The 27,433-nt window shown below is 49.1% G+C and overlaps 1 protein-coding gene across 1 annotated transcript; it reads left to right on the forward strand.

Annotated features, from left to right (window-relative positions):
- The first annotated feature begins 480 nt into the window (after nucleotides 1–480).
- SNRNP200 (small nuclear ribonucleoprotein U5 subunit 200) lies at nucleotides 481–26,285 on the forward strand. Its single transcript, XM_074354413.1, has 45 exons — nucleotides 481–654; nucleotides 1,139–1,302; nucleotides 2,828–2,999; nucleotides 3,681–3,873; nucleotides 4,379–4,434; nucleotides 5,772–5,870; nucleotides 6,277–6,429; nucleotides 6,534–6,633; nucleotides 6,807–6,943; nucleotides 7,506–7,589; nucleotides 7,685–7,858; nucleotides 8,329–8,466; nucleotides 8,699–8,854; nucleotides 9,432–9,602; nucleotides 10,720–10,913; nucleotides 11,193–11,316; nucleotides 12,325–12,474; nucleotides 12,716–12,826; nucleotides 13,378–13,509; nucleotides 13,679–13,867; nucleotides 14,227–14,424; nucleotides 14,820–14,972; nucleotides 15,087–15,167; nucleotides 15,449–15,532; nucleotides 16,182–16,288; nucleotides 16,556–16,674; nucleotides 16,972–17,126; nucleotides 17,239–17,428; nucleotides 17,578–17,751; nucleotides 18,709–18,869; nucleotides 19,160–19,387; nucleotides 19,736–19,927; nucleotides 20,007–20,185; nucleotides 20,379–20,530; nucleotides 21,387–21,495; nucleotides 22,041–22,149; nucleotides 22,630–22,819; nucleotides 22,915–23,079; nucleotides 23,310–23,431; nucleotides 23,705–23,848; nucleotides 23,949–24,125; nucleotides 24,400–24,560; nucleotides 24,655–24,736; nucleotides 25,686–25,778; nucleotides 25,876–26,285. Exons 1-45 carry the CDS (start codon nucleotides 610–612, stop codon nucleotides 26,017–26,019), a joined length of 6,411 nt encoding a protein of 2,136 aa, XP_074210514.1. The 5' UTR covers nucleotides 481–609; the 3' UTR covers nucleotides 26,020–26,285.
- Nucleotides 26,286–27,433: the final 1,148 nt, after the last annotated feature.

Genomic DNA, 27,433 nt, shown 5'->3' on the forward strand with positions numbered 1-27,433 from the left:
AGGCATGAGTTTTAGGTGGGACGGGTAGGAAACTGCTTTCTTTCAACTGTTCAATATAAAGAAAAACCCGAAGGAAGAAAGCACGCATACACACACACACACACACACACACACACACACACCCTTTAAACCCTCGTTAGATGCTTCAGTTTCCTCAGTCGGAAATGGGGCTCCTTAGCCCCTCCTTGCCTGCATAGTTCACAGGACTGTTACCAGAGGAAGAAGCGGGTAGAAAAGGGCTTGGAACAGGATAGGGGCCTAAGCAGACCTACGTTTCGCTATGGTGAAGAACCCTGGGGGCCGAAGGCTGGAGCTGGAGGTGGGGGAGAGTACGGGCGGTGTATCCGGAACCATTTTGAGAGAGTCCGGGGATTCAACCGGTCCAGTCCGTCGAGCCCACAAGATCTTAGGCAAGCGGAGCGTATTCACCAGAGTACGCCCCGCCCACACTTCCGGCGCGCGACCCGGAAGCGGAAAGGAACCCTTCTCTTTCTCTCTCCAGTGCGTCTCTCCTGCGTTGTTCCGGCGCGGCGGGAGTTGAGAGTCACAGCCGTTGGTAGCGTGTATTTCGGGGGAGCGGCGCTCTGAGACCCCCGAGCAGTCGCAGCCATGGCGGATGTGACCGCCCGTAGCCTGCAGTACGAGTACAAGGCGGTGAGTGTGGGCTAGCGGAGGGTTCCGGGCCGGGGAGCCCGGTGGGGAGGTGGAGGCTGAGGAAGGGAGTTTCAGTCTGAAGGCCTGCTGGAGAACCACGAAAGCAGAGTATAACTCAAATTGGGCGACGGTGGGAGTACACGGCAATATGAATAACCCCACTGGGGTCTGGGGCTGACGGGATGGGCTAGGAGCTCTGCTAGGAGTGTTTGTCCCTTGTACCCTAAGCGCTATACCCGCCCCCTTTCGTATGTCACCCCCCGGCATGCCCAGCACTTTTCTCAGGTGGGTGTTGTGGGCAGTGATTTAATTGCCCTTTGCTCATGCGCAGTTGTATGATGCTCTCAAGGAAAACGTCTTTTTATTCCAACTAATCGTTATCAGCGCTTAGTTGCTCCGATTCTTAACTTCCTTCGTTATCAGCTGGTGTGTAAGAATTGATCCTACTCATGTCAGAGTTTCGATAATATTGTGATATTTTCAGAACTCGAATCTTGTCCTCCAAGCTGACCGCTCTCTCATTGACCGGACCCGCCGAGATGAACCCACAGGAGAGGTGCTATCCCTGGTTGGGAAGCTGGAAGGCACCCGGATGGGAGATAAGGCTCAACGGACCAAACCACAAATGCAAGAGGAAAGAAGAGCCAAGTAAGTACCAAGAGGAAAATGATTTTTTTTCCATCCAGAGTCCACTTTCTCTTGGCATTTGAGCAGTGTTTTTGCTGAAATGCTTGGTGCAAGATGAAACATCAGTGGCATTAAAACAACCCAGTGAAGGTAAAAACAGAATTGAAAAATTCTTTGATCTTAACCAGTGTACCTGAAGTGGAAAACAATTTTTAGACCTTTCTCTAACATATGTGTTTCTTGTTCTTAGAGAGATCTTAATTTTCTTCATGATGTTTTCAAGACTCTTGATATTCCCTTTTCATAATAACTCAACTCTTTCTTCTATTATTAACTTCCCACCCCTACTTCTTTTGTCTCCTGTTTTTTTGTCTCCACTTCCACTTTTGTTATAAACTATCATCCAAGCATCCATGTGTGTAAAAGACAGGTGTTTTGGTTTTTGTTGTTTTTTTTACTTTGGGGAGGATATATTTCAAAACTTTAAAAAATCATCGAACTTTATCTCACTGTTATCTTTTGACCCTGATCATCTCTGTCTTCCTCCTCTCCACTGATGAAGTCTTGAAAATTCATAGACCTAGTTTTGGCTTCTTTTCCAGGAATTGATGGCAGTAGCTTCCTTTGAAGCATCAACTTCTCTGGCAGAAAAAGAAAATGTGTTTGAGGGCAAAAAAGGGCTGATATTGTCATACAAATTAAAAAGGATTATCTTAACTTTTTTTCTTACTTTTTTTTTAATTGAACTATAATTGACTTACAATGTTGTGTTAGCTTCAAGTGTACAACTTCAGATTCTTTTCCATTATAGGTTATTAGAAGATGCTGAATATAGTTTCCTGTGCCATACAGTAAATTGTATTGTTTATCTATTTTATGTATAGTGGTGTGTATCTATTAATCTCATACTCCTACTAATTTATCCTTCTCCCTCCCTTTTTCATTTGGTAACCATAAGTTTGTTTTCTATATCTCTGAGTTTGTTTCTGTTTTGTAAGTAAGTTTGTTTTATTTTTTTAGATCCTACATAAGGTGATAATAATATTTATCTTTCTCTGACTGACTGACTTTAGTATGATAATCTGTAGGTTTATCCATATTGCTGCAAGTGGTAATATTTCACTTTACTTTATGGCTGAGTAACATTCCTTTGTATGTATATATACATATACAGATCTCCTTTATCCATTCAGTTGTGGTGGTCACTTAGGTTGCTTCCGTGTCTTGGCTGTTAATAAATAGTGCTGCTGTGAACATGGATGTGAAGTTTGTCTTTTTTAAATGAATGAGGAGGATGTCTTATTGTTGTATTTAGTGCATCCAGTGAGAGAATGACAGAGGATTCCCTTTCTGTTACTGTGTTTCTATAAAGAAATACTCCTACAAGTGACTAAGGCCGAATGGGAATCATTTGCTAAGTACAGATTCATGGTTTTAAATAACACCTGTTTGTCATGAAGCTAAGGAGAGGAGGGCGGGCTTGATTTAGTCTTGCTTCTGAGAGGGAAGGTTCTGCCTGTTCAGCGTCACACTGTGTGTCCTTTAGGCGAAGAAAGCGTGATGAGGACCGCCATGATATCAACAAGATGAAGGGTTACACTCTGCTCTCGGAAGGCATCGATGAGATGGTGGGCATCATCTACAAGCCCAAAACTAAAGAGACTCGGGAGACCTATGAAGTTCTGCTCAGCTTCATCCAGGCTGCCCTTGGGGACCAGGTGAGGCAGCCAGAGGCTGAAGCTATGTTTCTGGAAAGTCACAAGCAGGAGGCACTAAAAGGAACCTAGCCTGTGGATTTTCCTGTGTGGGCCACACCAATATGTAGAAGTGGCTAATATTTACTGAGCATTTATTTTATGTGGGATAGCACTTTGTGTCTTCTCTCAATCCTCACATTAACTCTGTGGCCAGGCACTGTTAATATTCATTTTCCACTTTACAGAAGAGAGGAATGAGATGAAGAATACTTAAGTAATTTTCCCTAGTCACAGAGGTTGTGTTTGGCAGAGCCATGATGTGACCCTGGGTGGTCTGTATCCAGAAATCACGCATGCTCTTTATATTATACGTGGGATTAGATTAGGGATCGCTGTGAGTCTCTGAGAGACGGGTGAGGTGGGTGAGGACAGCATTACCAACAGGGTGGCAGGCTGGGGGTGGGGGCACTGCAGAGTGCCTCCCACATGGGGCAAGGCGGCAGCTGTGGAAACCGAGTCCTTCTGCTTCCTAAGACCATCTGCCGAATCTTTTTTTGAAGCAGATGGGTCTTCTTCAATTGTGTGACCCTTGGCATTTTTTAATTAACATTAGGGAAAATGGTCAGAATATGGTCACATAAAGCTGGCCAGTGATGTTCTGTGTCTGAGTCTCATTGTTCTAAATTTTTTTTTTGCTACCAGCCACGTGATATCCTTTGTGGGGCAGCTGATGAAGTTCTAGCTGTTTTAAAGAATGAAAAGCTTCGGGACAAAGAAAGGAGAAAGGAGATTGACCTGCTGCTGGGTCAGACAGATGATACCAGATACCATGTGCTAGTGAACTTGGGCAAAAAGATCACAGACTACGGTGGAGACAAGGAAATCCAGAATATGGGTGAGTGAGCTCTCTGTGTCCTGACCATATTAACTAGTTGCTCCCTAAAGGTAATCTTCTAGCCTCAGTCATAAAGCTTCTGAATGTGTCATTGAGTTCCCATACCATTTGCTGGTTTTGGAAGAGTTATGATTGATGGACACCAGAATCCCTAGACTCCAGCAGCCATTTCTTACTCTTAAGACCCTTCTATTATATAGAACATGGGAGAAAACTTGGATGGTGCCTGGGCCGGGGGACGGATGGGGCTGGGTGAGGTCTTGAGGTATTGGTGTAGGTGGCTGAGCAAGCAGAGCAAGGCTGTATCCAAGCTTGGCAGGTTGGAGGAGGCCTCAGTGGTGGCTGCACAGAAGGTTCTCATATATTGATCATTTGTGAGTCCTTAGACCTTAGGTCTGTCCTGAGGAGAGAGGCAGGTCAGGCAGTTAGGGAGGAAGTGAGCTCCACGGTGCCTCATTTCACTGACTGTCTCCTGTCCTCATTTTCTAATCTCTCATTGCTTCAGATGACAACATTGATGAGACATACGGAGTCAATGTACAGTTTGAGTCTGATGAAGAGGTAAGTGATGGGCAGGCAGACCCAGTCTGGTTTGTTATTTTTTTTTAAATGGTTAAGGTGAGGGGACCACTTCTCGTGTAAAGGAGCTACCTCACGTAAGCCAGGTAAATTTTATGGTGTTGAAGGGATATCAAACTTGGGTATAAATACTATTTTGCTGAAAAGATGCTGTACTTTCCTTTAGATTTTATAAAGCAGATTTAAACTTATAAATTAATATAATAATTGAAAACAAACTGAGTGAATCAGCAAAAAGAAAAAAGATAAGTACGGTGTATACCTTCATTGAGGGTATTTGCTGTTGTGTTTTACTGCATTTTAACCTTATTGTGATTATTTCACACTTTCCAGTACTGTGTCTGCCTATTTTAAAAGTATGCGTATTTGCTCAAGAGCATGGGCATGTTTTGTACATAAGGTTGTTGAAGTAACAGTTGCAGCAACCACTGAGGTTTACCATCTAATCAGAGTTTCTCAAATATACCTAACAGGAACAAGTGGAGCACTTGGAAAAATGTGCACAGTTGCCTTAGAGTTCTCAGTGGGTGCATTTGGCTCCTGAAGGGTAAAATGCTGGCCTTGGACTGTCATAAACTAGGGCAGGAAGGAGGGGTAGCACAGGAGAGTGGCAGGAAGGAGCACCAAACTGGGAGCCAAGAAGGCTAAATTTTGATCCTATATCTTGGGCAGGTCATTTTGCTTCAGTTTCTCCATCTGTCAAATAAGGTGATTGAGATAGATGACTGCTAAGCCCCTCCCTGCAGTAGTTGATAGGATATTATGGTTTTAAGTAGCAACAAACTAAAAGAATGCTTTGCTAATAGGCATTCACTCATTTAAGAAATGCTTATTATTAAGGACCTGCTTTTAACACGACACTGCTCAGTACACAGTACAGTGTGAGCAGGAATGTGAGTAGCGACCATAAAGCAGAGTGTGGTCTCTGTATGTCAGGAGCACTGTGTACTTTTCCAAGTGTGCTTCTGTCTAGCTCTTCTCTCCTGTTACCTGATCGCTCTTTTTTTCATTTACTGATTATGTGTACGTGAGCGAGACTGTGATCCAGTTGATTGCCGTAGTGACAGCGTAAGGCGAGGAGTAGAAAGGAGAATAGAAAGGTCTAATGAACCCGTGCCAGGTGGACTGAGAGTAGGGAGGTCATTTCCACTAAGTGTCCTTGGGAGTGAGGCTGACCCTGGTTCTAGTGAGCTGTTGGTTTCGCCGCAAAGCCTTTGCTCTAACCATGAAGCTTACTTTAAGTGATTCGAGGGAGAGGTTCTATGGTGATGTGAGGATCAGCTCCAGATCTTGAGTTGGGGTTGGGGCTGTGTCCACAGGAAGGTGATGAAGATGTGTACGGGGAGGTTCGAGAAGAGGCATCTGATGATGACATGGAAGGAGATGAGGCGGTGGTGCGCTGCACCCTCTCGGCCAACGTGAGTACAGCTTGCTCTTGCGCATTGCTGCAGGGCAGGTTATTTCTGGGTGTAGCAGTTCTTTCCCAGACCTCATTCCTATTACGTATTATTTATTGAGCTATGTTTTTATAGGGTGAGCCATAATAAACTAGTATCTTGATTTTCATAAGATTTCAGTCAATCACCCTCCAAGCCAAAGGCATATGCTGATGAAATCTTAGTTTGGTGTGCTCCTCAACTCAGTATAGCAGTGTCCCCTGTAGTCCCCCTCTCCCTCCCTGTCTGTCCCCCCCCCCCCTCCTGGAGTCCTCAAAAGAAGGTAGGCTGTAGATTCCCAGTAGAACTTGGTGGTAGGGTGCTAAGAAAGCACTTGGGGTGGACAGAGACATCAGACATTGTGAGTCAGTGCCTGGTTACTTTGTAGCTTGTGGCCTCAGGTGAACTCATGAGTTCCAAGAAGAAGGATTTGCACCCTCGGGATATTGATGCGTTTTGGCTACAGCGGCAGCTCAGTCGCTTCTATGATGATGCCATCGTGTCGCAGAAGAAGGCAGATGAAGTGTTGGAGATCCTGAAGGTATGGCCAGGATCATATTTCTGTGTTCAGTGTATCCTGGCAGATGGGACAGCACAGGAAGCAGATGGCTGTGTCTTGATGATGGTGTTTCCTTCTCTCTACAGACGGCCAGTGATGATCGGGAATGTGAGAATCAGCTGGTTCTGCTCCTTGGTTTCAACACTTTTGATTTTATTAAGGTGTTGCGGCAGCATAGGATGATGAGTGAGTATACGGGGGACGCCTCTGCGGTGTGCGTGTGTGCGTGTGTGTGTGTGTGATGGAGATCATGTTGCTTTCATAGCTTTGCCACTTGTGTCATTTCCCCGAGGTTGAAGGTTGATTTTTATCTCACTGCCTCCTACTCCCTTTCCCTTTGTTCCTTTTGCTGTTGACAGTTTTGTACTGTACCTTGCTGGCCAGTGCACAGAGTGAAGCTGAAAAGGAAAGGATCATGGGAAAGATGGAAGCTGACCCAGAGCTATCCAAGTTCCTCTACCAGCTCCACGAAACAGAGAAGGAGGATCTGATCCGGGTAAGGGCTGGGTTTATCTGATTCCTGAGCTGGAGTGTTTGCTTTGGAAGAGACACTAGTTAGAAGATTGTAGCATAACGCTAAATTTCTATTAAAGGAGGAAGTCAAAGAAGTAAAGTATTTTTCTAAATTCCTTGAGGTTGTTCGTTGGTATGGATTAGAATCAGTGCTTTCACACTGGTGTAGTGGAGAGACTGCTGACCTGTTGCTGTCTTCACCAGCAGCTGGGCCCTTTCCTTTATTACTGACAGTCTAGGAACAGAACACATTTGTTTGCTGGACACAGAACCCACAGTTCTGCCCCTCAGGGACAGCCCTTGATGCTGAATTGTTGAACATTGACTTCTGAAATCCCGGCACTGTGCTCTGTACCCTGAAAGCGGTTTGATCTCATCACTCTGGTGGTCCCCTGTCAACTGTCTGAACGTCAAGGGCCGTCCTTCTGTTTCAGGACTTAACTAGTCAGCACCCATGAGTCAGGCTCAGTTAAGGGACTGAAAAGGACAAGAAGCTAGAATGGTGATGAATCATTACTCTTCTTTGTATCTTTTCCCTGTCATAGGAGGAGAGGTCCCGGAGAGAGCGAGTGCGTCAGTCCCGGATGGACACAGATCTGGAAACCATGGATCTGGACCAGGGTGGCGAGGTGGGTATTAGGGCCATTTCCAAGGCTGTGAAGGAGGGAAACTCGTTTGCTTGGCTTGCTCACTTCCTTTGTATTTTTGTTTTTTATACTCCCAGGCACTGGCTCCGCGGCAGGTTCTGGACTTGGAGGACCTAGTTTTTACCCAGGGGAGCCACTTCATGGCCAATAAACGCTGTCAGCTTCCTGACGGATCCTTCCGTCGCCAGCGCAAGGGCTATGAAGAGGTGCATGTGCCTGCCCTGAAGCCCAAGCCATTTGGCTCAGAAGAAGTGAGTGAATTGCTTTGCTCAGTTTTCTGCTCAGTTTGCCTCCCTTCAGTTTGAATTCAACCCATTGACCAAAATGTGGCTTTGTTTAAGCATGATTGGGAGCCTCTGGAACCCAGTGGCCTTTGGGGATCCCCTCTGGTCTCAGGGCTTCTGCCTGAAGTATCTCTCTGCAGCCACTCAGTAGCTTTTAACCACCCTGGAACCCTTTCCCAAGCCTTGGACCAAATGAAAACAAAGTTTTTTGCAAGGAAAAAAAAAAAGCGGCTTTGTGCCATAGATAGTTCATTCCAGAAGTGGAACCTACTGCAGTTTCCCTTTTTGATTTTGAGCCCAGGGGAAATATTGAGCTCTCTGGTCTAGTCTTCAGTGGAGAGTTACTCAGGGAGGTTGCCAGGAAGTGGAATCTCTCAGAAACATTGTTTGCACAAGGATGCTTCTGATGTGATGTGCGTGGCATTTCTCTTTTGTAGCAACTGCTTCCAGTGGAGAAGTTGCCCAAGTACGCCCAGGCAGGATTCGAGGGCTTCAAAACTCTGAATCGGATCCAGAGTAAGCTCTACCGTGCTGCTCTGGAGACAGATGAGAATCTGCTGCTGTGTGCTCCTACTGTAAGCACTGCCTGCCTGCTTTTTTCTTGTGTAATGAATGCGGTGTATATTTTAGGGGGCAAGATTGTTCATCTCCACCCATACCCCCTAATTATTTATTCTTTGACAGAAAAGATGTTGAACGGTAGGATAAAATGCTCAGGACATGGTCTGTTTCGGTGATGAGCCCATGGAAGTTGGCGCAGTGAGCATAACGAGGTACTCAGGCCTTCTTGTCCTTGACCTCCCTTAGGGTGCCGGGAAGACCAACGTGGCCCTGATGTGTATGCTCCGAGAGATAGGGAAACACATTAACATGGATGGCACCATCAACGTGGATGACTTCAAGATTATCTACATCGCTCCCATGCGGTCTTTGGTACAGGAGATGGTGGGCAGTTTTGGAAAGGTAAGGGGGTAGAACTTTTGTCCAGAAGATATTGGGTGCAGCTGTCAGAGTATTGGGAAGAGGCATGGTGCGTCTCTGCCTCCTGTGTTAGGGCATTTCTGGAATGGCTCATGTGGTCTTTTTTTCTCTCCTTCAAAGATGGAACTTGTTCCAAGTACAGAGTGATTCTGAAACAAGAAAGTCCTGGATTTGTCTTGAGCTTTTATAAGGGTTTACCATCTTTTTGTCCTCTCCGTAGCCATTTTCTGCATTGGTATCGTTCACATTATTGAAGTATTTATGAAGCACTCACATGGATGGTTGATAATAGACCTAGTGATGTTATTCCAGGTCCTCTTGTCTGCAAGCTTCCATTCGCCCTCTTGTGTGCAGAGTGCTTTGTCTGCTTCATTAGCCTGAGTGTAAAGCTGGATTTGTCTTAGAAATACACGTTCATGTGCTCGATCTGATACACCTGATATTTCCCTGATGGGTTGATACCTACTTCCAGTGCCCCACACTCAGACTTCTTGGGCAGAAGTGTGGTGTCAGGACCCCCTCCAAGCATTCTTGCCTGATGTGCCTTTCCTCCATCCAGCGCCTGGCCACGTATGGCATCACTGTTGCAGAACTGACTGGCGACCACCAGCTGTGCAAGGAGGAGATCAGCGCCACTCAGATCATCGTCTGCACCCCCGAGAAGTGGGACATCATTACCCGCAAGGGTGGGGAGCGCACCTACACGCAGCTCGTGCGGCTCATCATTCTGGTGAGCAGGGTGGACTTGGGGGAGCTTGGAGACCAGGCCGGTTGAGTACGGTTTGTTGGGTTTTAACACTAAACGTTTCTTCAGTGCCTTTTCTCTGGTCACTAGCCTTTTAATGGCAGCTGCTGTCTGTTACTCTTGCCGCCGAGTGAGCATCTGCACCTAATTCAAACATTTCCCAGTAGGTGCACGGTGTTTGCCATTAGTCTTTATATCTTCTTTATGTCTTAAGTACTTTGAAATAAATGTAAACAGACAAACAAAAAAACTACTTATTTTCTCCCGGAACAAAGGTTTTAGAGATAAATAATCCACTCTCAGAAGGAATGCGTAAGGAGTCAGAATGCTGTGTTCCCAGAGAAGCAGCTGGGAGGAACGACTGAGTCTGAGTGTAGTTTCTTTAGACTGGCTGGGAAAGCAGAAAGGAGACCCTGTGTGCTTATCTGCAGCATTCTAGAATAGGGGTTGGCAGTCTGTGCTACGGGTTTTTGTGTTAGAACACAGCCGAACATGTTTGTTCATGTATTGTTCGCAGCTGCTTTTTTGCTACAGTGACAAGAGTTGAGTATTTTTAACAGTGAGTGGCCCACAAGCCTAAAATACTGCCAGTGCTTGCTGTAGAGCCTGCTACTCAAAGTCTTATTAGAAATGCCGAGTGCCTTGCCCTGCTCAGACCTGCTGAAATGCAATCTGCATTTTAATAAGGTCTGCTGCTTTTGAGAAGGCGCTGCCTTAGGCTATGTGAATTCTTCATTGCTTCATATCTTTCCTTCTCGGTAAAGATAATTGCCCAGAGGTGAAACCTTTTTTGATATAAATATGGTCTGATCAGAAGCTTCATTTTTAGTGAAGAAATTTATCTTTGAAGTTACAAATTCATTTGCCTGAAGAGTCAGATTTTCTTACCATAAAGCATTGTTTCACTGACCTGCAGCAAAGCAGCTCGTGGTCAGAGCAGTTACTTCCTGGGGTATTTCATGTCTCATCCTTTGGGTTTCTCTGGCTTCGGATCCCTTTTCTTGTCTTCTTTATTTGACATGTCAGGTACCTACTTAGTACCAGGAAAGGGGGCCACATTTCTCTAGTCCTACAGGTAGTTTATTGCCCTTCCACTCCTTAGGATGAGATCCATCTTCTCCATGATGACAGAGGGCCTGTCTTAGAAGCTTTGGTGGCCAGGGCCATCCGAAACATTGAGATGACCCAAGAGGATGTCCGACTCATCGGTCTTAGTGCCACCCTCCCCAACTATGAAGATGTGGCCACGTTTCTGCGTGTCGATCCTGCCAAGGGCCTCTTCTACTTTGACAACAGGTATGAGAGAAGACTAGGAGACATGGCTTTTTTCCTCTGCCTGGATAACTAAGGTTTATCTGGTGCCTCTTAGTCCCTGGGAGAAGTTTAACCAGGGTGACCTTCCCGCTGTCCTTCCCCTTTCTCAAGGAGCTCTGTCGGATTGGGATTTAGAAGGGCCTTTGCATTTTGATGGGATGTGAATACAAAAAGAGGAGTTTAGTTCCCTGGCAGTGAAAAAAACTGTTTATTTCCTCAGTATTCTGTGTCAGAAGCCTCATTTGTCTGTTTAACTTGTAGCTTCCGCCCAGTGCCTCTGGAACAGACTTACGTAGGCATCACAGAGAAAAAAGCTATCAAGCGTTTCCAGATCATGAATGAAATAGTCTATGAGAAAATCATGGAACATGCTGGAAAAAATCAGGTCTGTCGTGGTTTCTTGTTATTCTTGAACTCTGTTTTTTTGAAGTTTTGACTGACCATCAGGCAAGATTGTCAAAGAGAGACCAACCCAAGTCACTGGTACCAGGAACGAGGTGGAATATTAGTACAGAATCTTTAGCCTTTGAAAGGATAATAAAAGAATACTATGAGTAACTTTACACATAAGTTTGACACCCTAAAAGAAATCGGCCAATCCCTCAAAAACCACCAAAACAGCCTAGATGAAATGAATACCCTGAAGAGTCCTATAACCATTAAAGAAATTGAGTTTGTAATTGAAGAAATCCCCCAGGTGCAGGTAATCAGTCTGTCTACATTATCAAGGGTTCTTCCATAAAAGATTTGGGTGGCTTACACTAAGTATATAGTAGAAATAAAGATAAAAAATTAAAAACTAGCGGAAGGGCATTTTACTAGAAAGTGTATAATTTTTTCATTGAACACTAAGTATTTTTGTCTGATAAAAAACATAAGAATTTAGATGAAGAGACAAATCTTTTTTCTTGACACCAAGTACTTGGAGGACTTTATTTCCTACAAAATCATGCTAGTTTCACACTGAGACTTACTTCCTAAGTCTGTTTATAAAGACCACTGCCCATTACTTTACATAACGTTTTAGCTGCTGTCTTGCCGACACTTTCATTTGGCTTAGAATCTCATCAGGCCTCGGAAATTGAGATTCCTGAATTTGCATCCCTGTTGTATTTAAACTTACTGTTAAAGAGAGGGTGCCGAGAGTCAGTTTAGTTTCCTGGTTATAAGACCCTTGTCACTGTACTTGGGAAGTTCATTCGCTCAGGGTCTTGCTGACCCTGTTGGGCTCCTGGGCCGGCACGCTTTCCTGCCCTTGCCCCTCTTCATGACCTCAGTTTCTGGCCTTATAATAGTGCAGCTTCTGCTTCCTGTCGCTGGTTCCCTGTGGCCATGGGAGTGGCTCTTGGAGCTGTGGTTCTTGACTCTGGCAAACCCTGTGGTTTCTACTCAGGTTCTGGTGTTTGTCCACTCCCGGAAGGAGACTGGGAAGACGGCCAGGGCCATCCGGGACATGTGCCTGGAGAAGGACACGCTGGGGCTGTTTCTGAGAGAGGGCTCAGCCTCCACGGAAGTCCTTCGGACAGAAGCTGAGCAGTGCAAGGTGAGGAGAGGCAGGCCTGGTTCTCTCATTCCTTCCTGCTAGCTGGCTCAATCTGAGTTGTCCAGGCAGTCCTCTAGGATTGCATCGTGGTGCTGCTTCACACAGGTTGAGGTCTGATGTCTGGTCGTGGTTACATGGAATATGTAAGGGGCCGAGTCTCATGTGAGGAGACTTTCTTAGTCTCTGGGAGAGGTCCCTCAGGAAGGCTTACCTCACCACCTGCTCTTTTTCTGTCCCACAGAACCTGGAGCTGAAGGATCTTCTGCCTTACGGCTTTGCCATTCATCACGCGGGCATGACCAGAGTTGACCGGACACTTGTAGAGGATCTTTTTGCTGATAAACACATTCAGGTGAGGAAGGGCAAAACGCAGACTTCAGAAGACCCGGCACATCGAAGGTGGTTGCACACGTTTGTGCCCAGTACTTCGTTGTTTCTGGCTCAGGTAACCCAGGTCAGAGGGTTGTGGCAGGTACGTCAGTATAACTTCCCGTGCTGCACGAGGGAAGGTGAGTGAGTTCAGGAGAGTGTCTGAGGAGCATAGCAAAATGGGCATGTGGATGCCTCCAGATGTCAGACAAGGCCTCGTAAGGCCAGGAACTTGTTCATTCCCTGGCTCAGGAGAGCCTGTAGTTTTAATTGCCTGGTAGCCTTAAGTTGATTCACACAGGTCTGCACTTCCACCTCATCAGTGTCTCTAGAGTCTTGAAATGTTAATTCTTGAATAGACAAGGAGCCCAAGGCCTCCGCTCTTTTTTGCTCTGGTGTTGCATTGACAAGTACGGGACCTGCCTCAGTCCTGCTGAAAGTTCTAAGGCCAGTTGCCTGGAGAAGTTGAGGAGGTTAATAATACTTGGTGGTAATTACGTCTACTTTCCTTACTACCTTGCTTTGCTTCTGTAGGTTTTAGTTTCCACGGCAACTCTGGCTTGGGGTGTGAATCTCCCCGCACACACCGTCATCATCAAAGGCACCCAGGTGTACAGTCCAGAGAAGGGGCGCTGGACAGAACTGGGGGCACTGGATATTCTGCAGGTACGGAGCTTTTGAGTTTATTCTCAGTGGGGAAAAGTATGCTGTGTATAAAATGCCAGGATGCCCAAAGGATGGCAGATGGAAGGCGCAGTTCTATAAAGCAGAAGCCTGGAATCAAACCCAGAAGCTGTGTGGCCACAGCCCTCTTGGTTTGCTGTCTCGGACGTAGATGCTGGGACGTGCTGGAAGGCCGCAGTATGACACCAAGGGCGAAGGCATCCTCATCACTTCTCACGGGGAGCTCCAGTACTACCTGTCCCTCCTCAATCAGCAGCTTCCTATTGAGAGCCAGATGGTGTCGAAGCTGCCCGACATGCTCAATGCGGAAATCGTGCTGGGGAATGTCCAGAACGCAAAGGTAGGGAAGGGCTCTGCCCTTGGTGCCTCCTGCCTTCTCCAGAGAGTCCAGGGTACCAGGAGTGGGGTGGTCTCGGTTGTGATGCCCTGGGCCACCGGCGTCTGGGGTCCTCCAGCCCTGGACCCAACATCTTCAGTGTAAGCAGTCTCTCATGAGCTGCTTGGGTCTGTGGCTGATAGTTCCCCCTTGTTGCTAAAATCTTAGAAAAGACTGTGTTTCTTTAGTAATGAAATATTATAAATATTCTCAAGACAGTATAATACATGTCCTCATAGCTGGGAGTTAATTTCTAAGTGAGCCATGGCAGCTTTTCACTTGGACATCAGTTCACACTAAGACCCACGAGCTGTCTGTTGTAGGATGCAGTGAACTGGCTGGGCTATGCCTACCTCTACATCCGAATGCTCCGATCCCCAACCCTCTACGGCATCTCTCACGATGACCTCAAGGGAGACCCGCTGCTGGACCAGCGCCGACTGGATCTGGTTCATACTGCTGCCTTGATGCTGGATAAGAACAATCTGGTCAAGTATGACAAGAAGACGGGCAACTTCCAGGTGAGCCGGCTGAGGGATGGAGGCAAAGGTCCCAGCAAAAGTTGTGGCCCCAGGACTCAATTTTTCACTTTGTTTTCTTGATTTGAGTACTTCCTGTCTCATTGTCTGTTGCTTAGAACAGTGGGAAAACTGGATGGCATTGGATTGTGCCCTTTGAACCTAGGAACTTCTAGAACAGTATAAAACCTGACAGTGCCTCCTTTAGTGTCTTGAGCTGGGATAGCCAATTCAGCTATCTTTTCTGTGTGGGCATCAGTTCTCTGTGGGTCAGACTGTTGTGCCATCTTTCTTTCATGGGCTTGGGCCTGGCACTTGTGCTGGGGTGAGTTCATCCAGTGGGCACGCGTTGTCCACAGTGAGAGGTTACCACTGGATTGAGTCTTCCTTCTTCGTAGGTGACAGAGCTCGGCCGTATAGCCAGCCACTACTACATCACCAATGATACGGTCCAGACCTACAACCAGCTGCTAAAGCCCACTCTGAGTGAGATTGAGCTTTTCAGAGTCTTCTCCTTGTCCTCAGAGTTCAAGAATATCACTGTGAGAGAGGTGAGTCCACACATACAGCGTGTTGGAACCAGAGGTTGGTACTCAGCTCCATGTCGCTGGATGGTTCTCTCCTTGGCCTCCTGGCTTCTCCTTGACCTGTTTGCCTTGTGGCAGGAAGAGAAGCTGGAGCTGCAGAAGTTGCTGGAGAGGGTGCCCATCCCTGTGAAGGAGAGCATCGAGGAACCCAGTGCCAAGGTGAGCCCAACTCCCCTGTGCTTGGGGTGAGGATCAGGTGATTTTCCTAATCTTCTAAAAGATGAACCTTGAATTTGGGCCTGTGCCTGGTAACCTCAGTTCTCCCAGTTTCTGCATCTTTCTCATGTGTTCTTTTTACATGGAGTGACAATTATTTAATGCCTGTAAATCAAGAGCTCTAGAAGATCCTACGTGGCTCAGAAGCCTAGATCAGAAATGGGGTTTACTTTCTTGGGCTGTTCAGTGATTGGCTGCCTCTGGCTGACCTTGCTTTTTTCCAGATCAATGTGCTTCTCCAGGCTTTCATCTCGCAGCTGAAATTGGAGGGCTTTGCACTGATGGCTGACATGGTATATGTTACCCAGGTGAGGACAGGGTTGTGTCACCCCCTGAAAAGTTCTTGTCCATTGTGTGCTCTGTGTGTTTTGAGAAAGTGGGCCTGACACTAGTGAGGGAGAAGTGCTGAGTTCTGTGGTATTTGGCTTTTTGACTGGTGCACATGTGATGTAGCCACTCTGTTTTACTATCGTGAGCACGTAGGAAACATAAGGCCTTGAGAGAGATGCTGGGGAGGCTCCTGGGAAGATCCACAAGACTTCAGCGTCTGCCTCCCTCCAGGGAATTACATCCCACTGTGGCTGCTGGGCTCGTGAGTGAATCCAGAAATGGTCAAAGGCTTTATTAGCTACTCTTTGTGTTTACCTCCAAGGGCAAGTCATTTGCGCCCTTAATCTTACTAGAACATTAAATGGTAAATGAACCGAAAGCTTTAAAATCATGCAGCGAGTGATGGGTTAAAACGCTGTGCAGTGAGCTGGAGCTGCACTTTCTAACTGTCCTGCATTCAGCGAGCACTGCTGTAGGGGAATTGGGAGTAATTACAGAGGGACTCGGCTTTTGAGTCAGTGTCGCCAGTTGCATCAGAGCTTGAGGTAATGACACCCCATGTAGAGCAGCTTCATTAGGTCTAGGACAGTGGGGACGTAACAGAGGGGGCACTTCATCTTTCTGTAGTCAGCTGGCCGGTTGATGCGGGCCATCTTTGAGATCGTCCTAAACCGAGGCTGGGCCCAGCTTACAGACAAGACCCTGAACCTCTGCAAGATGATCGACAAGCGCATGTAAGAGCAGCTGAGCTGGAAGCCGGCGCCAGGAGTTGGGGTCCCCATGCGGCTGGGTTTGGTGGGGGAGCCCTAGAATGCATCTTCTCTCCCTGACATGGGACAGGCCCCTTGGGGTGGAGCTGGAGCATCTTGGAGGGTGGTGGCAGATGTGGCCCTCAGGCCTTACTGCTGTCACAGTTGTGACTGTCCTGTGTGGTCACAGGAGAAGGCAGTCTGTTACCAGCCCTGCTCCAGGACTGACAGTTCTGTCTCCCTCCTGGGTAGGTGGCAGTCCATGTGTCCTCTGCGCCAGTTCCGGAAGCTGCCTGAAGAAGTAGTGAAGAAGATTGAGAAGAAAAACTTCCCCTTTGAGCGCCTGTATGACTTGAATCACAATGAGATAGGTGTGTGGAAAGCGCTCATCCTTGTTTTCACAGCTCAGACTTCCTCTTAAGCCTGCCTGCTTTCTGGTTCCTTGGCCCCGTGCCCTAATGTCCTGTGGTCACTTGTCACATCCCACTTAATTACGAGGCCAGCTCTTGGTCTGGGGGCTTTGAATCCTCTGGGCTCCACTGAGAGTGAAGGGCAGAGCCTGCCCCACTGGGGTGGAACCTGCCCGTTTCCCGTGGTGCTTGGGGCCCAGAGGGCAGGTGTGTTGGGCAGGCCAGCTGCAGCCCCTGTGCTCTCTCGTGCCCTCACAGGGGAGCTTATCCGCATGCCCAAGATGGGGAAGACCATCCACAAATATGTCCACCTGTTTCCCAAGTTGGAGCTGTCAGTGCACCTGCAACCTATCACGCGCTCCACCCTGAAAGTGGAGCTGACCATCACGCCGGATTTCCAGTGGGATGAAAAGGTCAGGTTGTGCGTGGCAGGGCTCTGGCTTCAGGGTGACCTTGAGGAGTGCGGTATTGCAGGTCTGAGGTCCCAGCGGCTCACGTTCCTTTCACTTGTGCTCGTGTGGGCAGGTCCATGGTTCCTCAGAGGCGTTCTGGATTCTGGTGGAGGATGTGGACAGCGAGGTGATACTGCACCATGAATACTTCCTACTCAAGGCCAAGTATGCCCAGGACGAGCACCTCATTACGTTCTTCGTGCCTGTCTTTGAACCACTGCCCCCTCAGTACTTCATCCGAGTGGTGTCTGACCGCTGGCTCTGTGAGTGCGTCCCCTCAGCCAGGTTGTCCCGGGGCAGCCAGAAGGCTGTCTTGCCCCTTGTACTGGGCGGCCTTAGCTGGGGGAGTGATGTGTGTGCTGCCTTGGGGTTCCCAGTGTGCTTATTGCCCTCTCGTTTTCTTTTCTGGCAGCTTGTGAGACCCAGCTGCCTGTCTCCTTCCGGCACCTGATCCTTCCAGAGAAGTACCCGCCCCCCACCGAACTGCTGGACCTGCAGCCCTTGCCCGTGTCTGCCCTGAGAAACAGTGCCTTTGAGAGCCTTTACCAAGACAAATTTCCTTTCTTCAACCCCATCCAGACCCAGGGTAAGTGTTTCCACTCCCAGGTGGTCAGTTCCTTTGGAGGCCATCTAAGGTCCCCTCGAGACAGCTCAGTTCTCTGGCAGGAGGGGAAGTGGGCAGGTGCTTGGCAGGGGTGGGGGCTCATCAGCACCACCTGTTGGGGCGGCCAGGACGTTTCTGCTTCCCAGAGGCCAGTGGTTACTGTTCAATTTGCTGCTTTGCACATCTCACTGAGGAGGGTCGATAGAGCAGGTCTCATCATGGGGCACTGTCATTTCTCACGCTCAGGAGGCTCCAGTGTTGAACCAGGGTGTGTGGCGTTGACTGAGGCCTCCTTCTCCTCCGTCGCTTTAAAGAACAGCTGTGTTCACAGAGCACATCCTGTGTTCTATGTGTTTTGGGCTGGGTGCACCCCAAGTGTTTTCTCTTTTATTCTTCCTACTGCTCCTGGGAGGGATTTGCTGTTGGAGTTACTACTGTCAGTGTCCTATTCTGCAGATGAGGAAACAGGCAGGGAGAGGCACCCCATTGAACCAGCTAATAAATACTAAAACTTGACTTGAACCCAGTCTGGATGCCAGAGCTTGGGCTTTTATTTTCTTTCTCTATTAGTTGTTTCCAGGAAACCCTGGAGAGGGTTGGAAGGGCAGAGGAAGGGAGCTGGTTCCCTTTTGTTCAGCATCCTCATCCCTGGGGAGACTGGCAGGGAAGCAGGGAAGGACTTTGGCCTCCTTTGCTTCTGTTGTCCTCCCACATATCTCCACAGGACCTAAACTAGTGACCTTGGTCTTTTCCTCTCTTGTGTGGGAGGGAGGGAAGGAATGATGGGGAGAGATGTTGCAGGCTGACTGCAGTTGGAGGCCCTGTGCTGTCAGCCCTTGGTGGATGGCAGTCCGGACTAACTGGCTGCGTTTCCCGTGTGTCCTCTGTTCTGGGTCTCATCTCCGTGGACGTTCACCCTGTGTCTCTGTCGGTTCTCAGTGTTTAACACCGTGTACAACAGCGATGACAACGTGTTCGTGGGCGCGCCCACGGGCAGTGGGAAGACCATCTGTGCGGAGTTCGCCATCCTGCGGATGCTACTGCAGAACTCAGAGGGGCGCTGCGTCTACATCACCCCCATGGAGGCCCTGGCAGAGCAGGTGCGCCACGTGTGACTCTTCCCAGAAATTACTTCCCCCTGTGAGTCCAGAGCAAGGTATTTTTGAGTCCTGAAGTTTGCAGAGTCAGCTGGGGTAAGACTCTGCCTGCTGTTGGTCCTTTCCTCAGTCTGCATACTAAAGAAAAGCATTCCCATCACTTAGAGGTTGGTGTGCGATTATGAAGTAACTTGGGATCTATAGGGCAACAGGTCTCTGTGTTTGGCTTCTCAGCTGTTTCTCATAATAAATGAGATGATATTATTCTGCCTCCCCGCCCGTCCGCCCGCCAGGTGTACATGGACTGGTACGAGAAGTTCCAGGACAGGCTCAACAAGAAGGTGGTGCTGCTGACCGGGGAGACCAGCACCGACCTGAAGCTTCTGGGCAAAGGCAACATCATCATCAGCACCCCTGAGAAGTGGGACATCCTGTCCCGGCGGTGGAAGCAGCGCAAGAACGTCCAGAACATCAACCTGTTCGTGGTGGACGAGGTCCACCTTATTGGGGGCGAGAATGGGGTATGGCCTGACCTGCAGCGCAGAAGAGAAGCGGGGACCGGCAGCGTAGCCTTGGGATTGGGCCTTATGTTTGGGCCCGAGGCCAGAGACCCGGGGCTTCTCCCAAGGGGATTTGCCCGTCACCTTCCAAAAGGATGACGTGAGCCTTTTTTGTAGTCCTCTTGGAGAATAGCATCGCTTAGTGGAGATTGCTGCTGTGGAGGAGGTGGGCCCAATGGTGGGAGAGCCCCTAATTAGAAGGCAGAATGAGGAGATCATCCCGAGGAGGGTGGGCTGAACAGGAAGGGTGACTCAGGGCCGAGGATGGAGGGCCTGGGCCAGTAGTGACCCCCTCCTCCCTCTTCCCAGCCTGTCTTAGAAGTGATCTGCTCCCGTATGCGCTACATCTCATCCCAGATTGAGCGACCCATCCGCATTGTGGCGCTCAGCTCCTCACTCTCAAACGCTAAGGATGTGGCCCACTGGCTGGGGTGCAGCGCCACCTCCACTTTCAACTTCCACCCGAACGTGCGCCCCGTGCCCTTGGAGCTGCACATCCAGGTAGGACCCGCTCTTCCTGTTCCCGAGTGGCCTCATATCCAGGGTATCCAGGTTTCGTAACTTCTTCCTTGGTCTCCAGGGCTTCAACATTAGCCACACGCAGACTCGCCTGCTGTCCATGGCCAAGCCCGTGTACCATGCCATCACCAAGCACTCGCCCAAGAAGCCTGTCATCGTCTTTGTTCCGTCTCGCAAGCAGACCCGCCTCACCGCCATTGACATCCTCACCACGTGTGCGGCGGACATCCAGCGGCAGAGGTGGGCTGGGCCTGGCTGCTGGGGGCGGGTGTGAGGACAGTTGCTCAAGTGCGTCTGGTCCACCTTGAAGGGAGTGCTGTTCCTGGGGGTGGGGGTCGCCCCCGCCTGGCTTGGGGCTGGGTGTGGCACAGCCAGAAGGGTCGCTACTGGGGTTGGAACTGCTCCGGGCTGACTGAGTGCTCGTGCCCCCCAGGTTCCTGCACTGCACCGAGAAGGATCTGATCCCCTACCTGGAGAAGCTGAGTGACAGCACGCTCAAGGAGACGCTGTTAAATGGGGTGGGCTACCTGCACGAGGGCCTGAGCCCCATGGAGCGGCGCCTGGTGGAGCAGCTCTTCAGCTCAGGTAAAGAACACGCCTTGAGGCACAGTGAGATTAGCTCCCAGGGTGTCCCAGGGGGTGGGTGTCAAACTTTTGGGTGAGGGTGATATTTCTCTAGAGCACACTAGTCATTTTCAAAATGTTTATAAGATCATTTCTTATGTTTTATCTTATTTGATCCTGTCAATATCCTTGTGATGAAGGTGGAGCAAACATGACCCCTACTGCTAGGTGAGAAAACAGCAGGCCCATAAGGTTGTACTATTGCAGAACCTGGTTTTTCCGACGAGAACCTTTGGCTACTAGACCTGGTTCTCCATGGACCAGACTCAGCAGGGTGGTTAGAGATGTAGTGCACACTGTTAGTTGCCCTTGGGTAGCTGTGTGCCACTGTCCCGTGTGGACATCTGGCATTTTGTGCAGAATATTATCATTCGGACACTGCTCAGTGGAGCTGCTCCTGCCAGATCACTTACTGTCACTCCTTGACCCCTGAATCTGTGTGGTTTGGGGCACACTCAGAGAGAGCTCGATTTTGCTGCTGTGTACTGAGCCAGCCTGTGCTGACGTGGTGTCAGCACCTTTCAGCTGACAAGGCCTGGCTGTCAGGTAGGCGTGTCAGCCTAGCTTTTCCCGGGCTTGGCATTCTGTCCTAGGACTACCTCGTTTCTTCTAGGGTAGTCTCACAGCAGGGCAGCAGTGGCCTGAAGCCACCTCCTGCAGCACCGTGTTAGCCTCTAGTCACGTAGCTTGCTTGCTCCTGGCAAGCTCTGCTCTGAGTTCTGAAATGGAGCACGAGTCAGTACCTACCCAGGAGGCAGCAAGTCCTGCCTCACCCAGGGAGCCCTGCGCTCAGTCTCCTCCTCCCTCTGCCGCTCAGGGGCCATCCAGGTGGTGGTAGCTTCTCGGAGCCTCTGCTGGGGCATGAACGTGGCCGCGCACCTGGTGATCATCATGGACACCCAGTACTACAACGGCAAGATCCACGCGTGAGTACAGCCGTGCTCCGCGTTAGTGGGCCCCTCCCTCCTACAGTGAACAGAGCACTGCAGATCCACATGTTCACTGTCCTGAAGAAAAGGTTAAGGGAAATAAACAGCCAGCCTCGATTCCACCCCAGCCAGAGTTTTACTTGTGTGAACTTATTTTTTAATGTCTGAACCTGTGTCTAGGTTTGGTTTTTGAGTTGAGTAACTTGATCACTCTTGAAATACGAAGCTTTGAAGTTTGGTAGCTTGCCTTAACGTATTGGCTAATGTAATAAGGAGTAATTCTGCTCTTGCCATTAGATGGATTTGTAGCTTTGGTTCAAGGACCCTGAGCAACAAAGTCACAACGCTTACACTTGAAAACTAAAATGACATGTAGGTAACATGTGAAACTAGTGCCTGGCACAGGAACTCGGAGACACGGAGTTTGGCTGTTGTTTGCCCACATCTCCCCACACTTGGATTTTATTCGACGTTTAGGGCATCATCCTCCTGAATGTGGGCTCTGTTGATGCAGCTTTGCCTTCTCTCCTCTCCCATCCCAGGTACGTGGATTACCCCATCTACGACGTGCTGCAGATGGTGGGGCATGCCAACCGCCCCCTGCAGGATGACGAGGGGCGCTGCGTCATCATGTGCCAGGGCTCCAAGAAGGTCCGCCCCCGCCGCTCGCTGGGCCTCAGAGCAGACTCCCTCCTTGGATAGATGTCTCTAGTTACTCTTTTACGTTCTTCTTGTCAACCTCTGCTTCTCATTTTCCACGCTGCTTTTGTAATAAGCTTCTCAGCTGCGTAGAACTTTGTAGCCTTTGATTTTTGCTGCTGCAGTTGGCTCTGTGTGTTGAGGTCTTTGCCCTCGGGCTGGTTCCATCTTTCCTTACGCACTGCTCGGACTGTGTGACTTGGTGCCCCCCTGTCCCCACTGTAAAAATAACCAGTGATACCTGTGGAAATAGGCATACACCCCAACTCTCCTGGTCCAGACCCAGCTCTCCTTGTCTGCAGCTGGTTTCTTCCCTTTTGTATTAGCTGTGTCTGTCTGTCACACAGGGGCCATGCCCTGTGGATTTGCCCTTGGCCCTTCTTCATGACCATATCGTCACTGACTTTTTTATTGCTATTTCTTCTCCTGTAGGATTTCTTCAAAAAGTTCTTATATGAGCCATTGCCGGTAGAGTCTCACCTAGACCACTGTATGCACGACCACTTCAACGCTGAGATTGTCACCAAGACCATTGAGAACAAGCAGGACGCCGTGGACTACCTCACCTGGACCTTCCTGTACCGCCGCATGACACAGAACCCCAATTACTACAACCTGCAGGGTCAGTGGACACTGGGGCTCTCCTTACCCTTTTGTGGTTTTCATGGCCCTTGCCTGCCATCTCCCTGTGACTCCCCACTCACCTCTCACCCTCAGGCATCTCCCATCGTCACCTGTCTGACCACTTGTCAGAGCTCGTGGAACAGACCCTGAGTGACCTGGAGCAGTCCAAGTGCATCAGCATTGAGGACGAAATGGACGTGGCGCCCTTGAACCTGGGCATGATCGCTGCCTACTATTACATCAACTACACCACCATTGGTGAGGGCCGGCAGGGGCTGCTGTCTGTGGGGGCCTGAGCCAGGGGAGTCTTAAAACGCAGGGTCTGCAGCCCACTGGGATGACAGACCCTGGGTCTTCCGGTGCCCCATGTGTTTGTCAGAGGGACGTATTGAGGGGAGAACTGGGATAGCCCAGGAGTAACTCCCTCCTCCCTGCTCCTTCTCTGCCTGCTTTGACTCCTCCCAAATCTCCGTCCCTTTTCCTCTCAGAGCTCTTCAGCATGTCCCTCAATGCCAAGACCAAAGTGCGAGGGCTTATCGAGATCATCTCCAACGCGGCCGAGTATGAAAACATTCCCATCCGGCACCATGAAGACAACCTCCTGCGGCAGGTGAGGACGTCTCGGCTTCAGGAGAGCTTCCTTGGAGTTGAAATTTGGCCTGTGTGCCCAGAGCACATGATACCCCTGCCACCGTGGGAAAACACCAACCCCTCCCCACCCCGACCTTCCTCACACACCACACACACCTCAACCCCCACCACCCATCCACCGCTCTGGGTTTTGAAGGGCTGTGAGCCTGGGACAGGTGGTGCTTTGGGCCTGAGAGCTGGTCTTAGGCAGGGTCACTTGTTCGTCACCAGCTCTTTTTCTTCCACTCTCCAGTTGGCTCAGAAGGTCCCTCACAAGCTGAATAATCCTAAGTTCAACGACCCTCACGTCAAGACCAACCTGCTCCTGCAGGCTCACTTGTCCCGCATGCAGCTGAGCGCTGAGCTGCAGTCCGACACAGAGGAAATCCTCAGCAAGGTACGGAGTGGGTGCCGTGCGAGCTGGGTGGAGGGGCCAGTGCAGCCTGTGAAGTGGCGGTCCCAACCCTGCCTGCTCCTGCTCTCCTGCCCCTGTTCAGGCAATCCGGCTCATCCAGGCCTGTGTGGACGTCCTGTCCAGCAACGGGTGGCTCAGCCCGGCTCTGGCAGCCATGGAACTGGCCCAGATGGTCACCCAAGCCATGTGGTCCAAGGACTCATACCTGAAGCAGCTGCCACACTTCACCTCAGAGCATATCAAACGTTGCACGGACAAGGTGAGCCGGGTCCCACCTGGAGTGCTGGGGCCTGAGCCTGGGAGCTGAGGTCCTGTCCTGGGGGTGGTTGTGGGAGGGGTCATGGGAGCGGAGACTTCTGGTTCTGGTTTCTTGGAAGCTGTTACCCACCTAGATGCTGGAGAGCCTGACAACTGCAGGCCGTGTTCTTTCTGAAGCCGTGTCTTCTTTAGATCTGATAGCGTAGGAAATGCCAGTTTCATATACTGTTAGTGTGCGTTCTCTCTTCTTCCCTGACCTCGAATGCCCACTGCAGGGGGTGGAGAGTGTTTTCGACATCATGGAGATGGAGGACGAAGAGCGCAACGCGCTGCTTCAGCTGACTGACAGCCAGATCGCCGACGTGGCCCGCTTCTGCAACCGCTACCCCAACATCGAGCTGTCCTACGAAGTGGTGGATAAGGACAGCATCCGCAGGTGAGCTGGAGAGGGCCAGGTGCTCTGCCTGGGGCCCCTGCTGGGCACAGGGCGACAGTGTGCTCTGACGGGCGCCCTGCTTCTCTCCCCACAGTGGCGGGCCAGTTGTGGTGCTGGTGCAGCTGGAGCGAGAGGAGGAGGTCACAGGCCCGGTGATTGCACCTCTCTTCCCACAGGTACGTGCTGGTGGCTGGCTTTACCAGGGGTCTTCTTGGGCCCTACCTGTGGGCTAGAGTCTGGGCTACAGTGGTACATAGGCACTGCGGGAGTGAAATTTAGAGTAATAACGAAGGGACAAGGCTGAATATCAATCTTGGGGTCCTGGGTGTTTTTTGTGGGAGTTTTTGGGTGGTTTCTTGTGTTAAGACAATTCAGGTCATTAGGTCACTATTGAAAGCCCGTTTTGTGGAACTGCTGACATCCACGGCTAGGAAGAAGCATTTGTCTTTAACTCTAAATAGCTCCAGGACACTTGGCCTTTGCCAGTTGGTGTTTCTTCGCTCTCCTTTCTCATTGCTACTTGCTCTCCTTCCGGTTGCTTGGTTCTTTACTACTGAAGAGGAAACCTGATCCCTTGTATGGGAGAATAACTGAAAGCAGAAACCAGATACACTGTAATATTTAACTTTACAAACTAGTTGTTTAATGAGCTCTGAGGAAAGAGCACTTTAAATTGGAATACTTGGGTTTTCTGACAGTGGAGCAGCCAGCCGAGGGATTCCTGACAGAGGCAAGGCTCATCTCCGTGTTAACGTGTTTTTCTCATCTGGCATATATGCCTTTTACTTGAAAGTGTCTCTGAGGAACTCCAAGCTGCCAGGCCCCAAAGACTAAGTGTCTCTTAGTGGAATCTTGGATTTAGTGGCAAGCACTAAATGGGAGAAAGTACTCTGGGACAAGGAAATGAGCCAGAACCAATAAGTGAGTTCACCTGCTTAATGTAAACATTGAGCTCACTTGTGATACCTCAGATTAAAACCTTAGTTACATCAAATTGTATTTTGGGAAGAAATTTTAGAAAGTTTCCTGTTTCTGGTTTTTGTTTTCTTACTTCTGTAACTTTTCTCCTGGTGTCATGGCCACCAAGTTTTACATGCTGAAATTGTTGGCTTTTGGTCACTACAGAAACGTGAAGAGGGCTGGTGGGTGGTGATTGGAGATGCCAAGTCCAACAGCCTCATCTCCATCAAGAGGCTGACCCTGCAGCAGAAGGCCAAGGTGAGTGTGCCCTCTGGCCCCAGCATGCTCTGAGACGGGGCAGGGCGAGAACTCTCCCCGTGTCCGAGCACGTCCTGAGATCTGCCTCTCTCTCCAGGTGAAGCTTGACTTTGTGGCCCCAGCCACTGGTGCACACAACTACACTCTGTACTTCATGAGCGATGCTTACATGGGATGTGACCAGGAATACAAATTCAGCGTGGATGTGAAGGAAGCTGAGACAGACAGTGACTCAGACTGAGACATTTGCTCATACAGAGGGGAGGGTTAAACCTGAATTAGGAACATGTACGTTGTATGGGACCTCAGTAGGGGAGACCTGGTCTGGCCTGTCGGTGCTGGCCCACCCCCACCGTTTTTCCTTCTGGCTCCCGTGCCATCCATTCTGTCGATCTAGTGTCTGCGGGTGTCCTGTAGCTTGTCGAGCATAAACGTGTACAGCATTTGTAGGCATGTTCTTTGTAGTTCCTTTTGAGTCACATTCTAATAAAATGACTTGAGAAACCATGTCTTTGCAGTGATTCCAAATTAAGTTTCCTTTCTCCAACCTAAGGATTTGTTTTTTTAGCCAGTGCTGGGGGAACAGGTGGCAGCTTCCCGTCAGTCAGGCTTATGCCCTCGGTCCCCTCCACTGTACGCTGCCCACGATCAGTGCTCCTGCAGGAACTGACACCGAGTTTTGGTTGAGAGATCAATAGGTTAGAGGTTTCTCAAGATCTAGTGTCCCCTCCGTGTTACGGGGCAGCACGAGCTGGGTGTGGCCCAGTTCTTGCCTTCTGTTGTCTTTTAGAAGTAAATGCATAATATTGGAAGATGATTTGGAGGAGTAACTTCCCTAGGTTGGCAGTTTTCAATTTTGGTCTCCAGACCCCTTTACACTACATAAAAAATGAACGCCAAACAGCTTTTATTACCTGGGTTGTATCTATTGGGTATTTACTACATTAAATGCATTTTTAAATAACAGTAACTTAATTATGTTAACTTTTTATGAAAAAACAACTTCCAAAACATATCCAGGGAGAAGAGTGACATTTTACATTTTTCCAAATCTCTCTTGATAGTCTGCCTTAATGGAAGACAGCTGGATTCTCATAGCTGCTTCTACAATCTGTTGTCTGTTATTTGAGTTGAAGTAAAGCTGACTTCACACAGATATGAAGCTGGAAAAAGGAGTTTTTAAATAGGCTGCTGGGGTAACAGGCTATTCTGCATGACGCCACCATGGTAGTCTCTTACAGGTAATGTCGAATCTGAAACCTTATCAATGGGATTCCTATACTCTTACATTAAAACCCACTGGTCTGTCTTACACTTTTAAGGAGTCTTTTACCCATCAATGATGTTGTAACATTATGTACTAGTCATTTGGAAAACGGTGGTTCACTGAATGAGGCAAATCTTCCAAATGTCAATACATTTCATCATACAAATTGCATTTGTTCATATCACCACCAATCCCCTCAGGAAGGTCTAAGCGTTGGGAAGATCGCAAGCTCACAGTGGCAATACAAGTTTTCAAAACTAATTTTTGCTCGAAAGCTTTCATTTTATCATTGGCAACACTATCCATTTCCCTCGAGGTGAAAGGCTCATTTTGTTCCACAAAATCTCTCCCCAACAGCCAAGTCTAAATACAGTAACGTGCTAGTTCT

This window comes from Camelus bactrianus, chromosome 28 (assembly GCF_048773025.1).
Source record: "Camelus bactrianus isolate YW-2024 breed Bactrian camel chromosome 28, ASM4877302v1, whole genome shotgun sequence".
Taxonomy (NCBI): Eukaryota; Metazoa; Chordata; class Mammalia; order Artiodactyla; family Camelidae; genus Camelus; species Camelus bactrianus.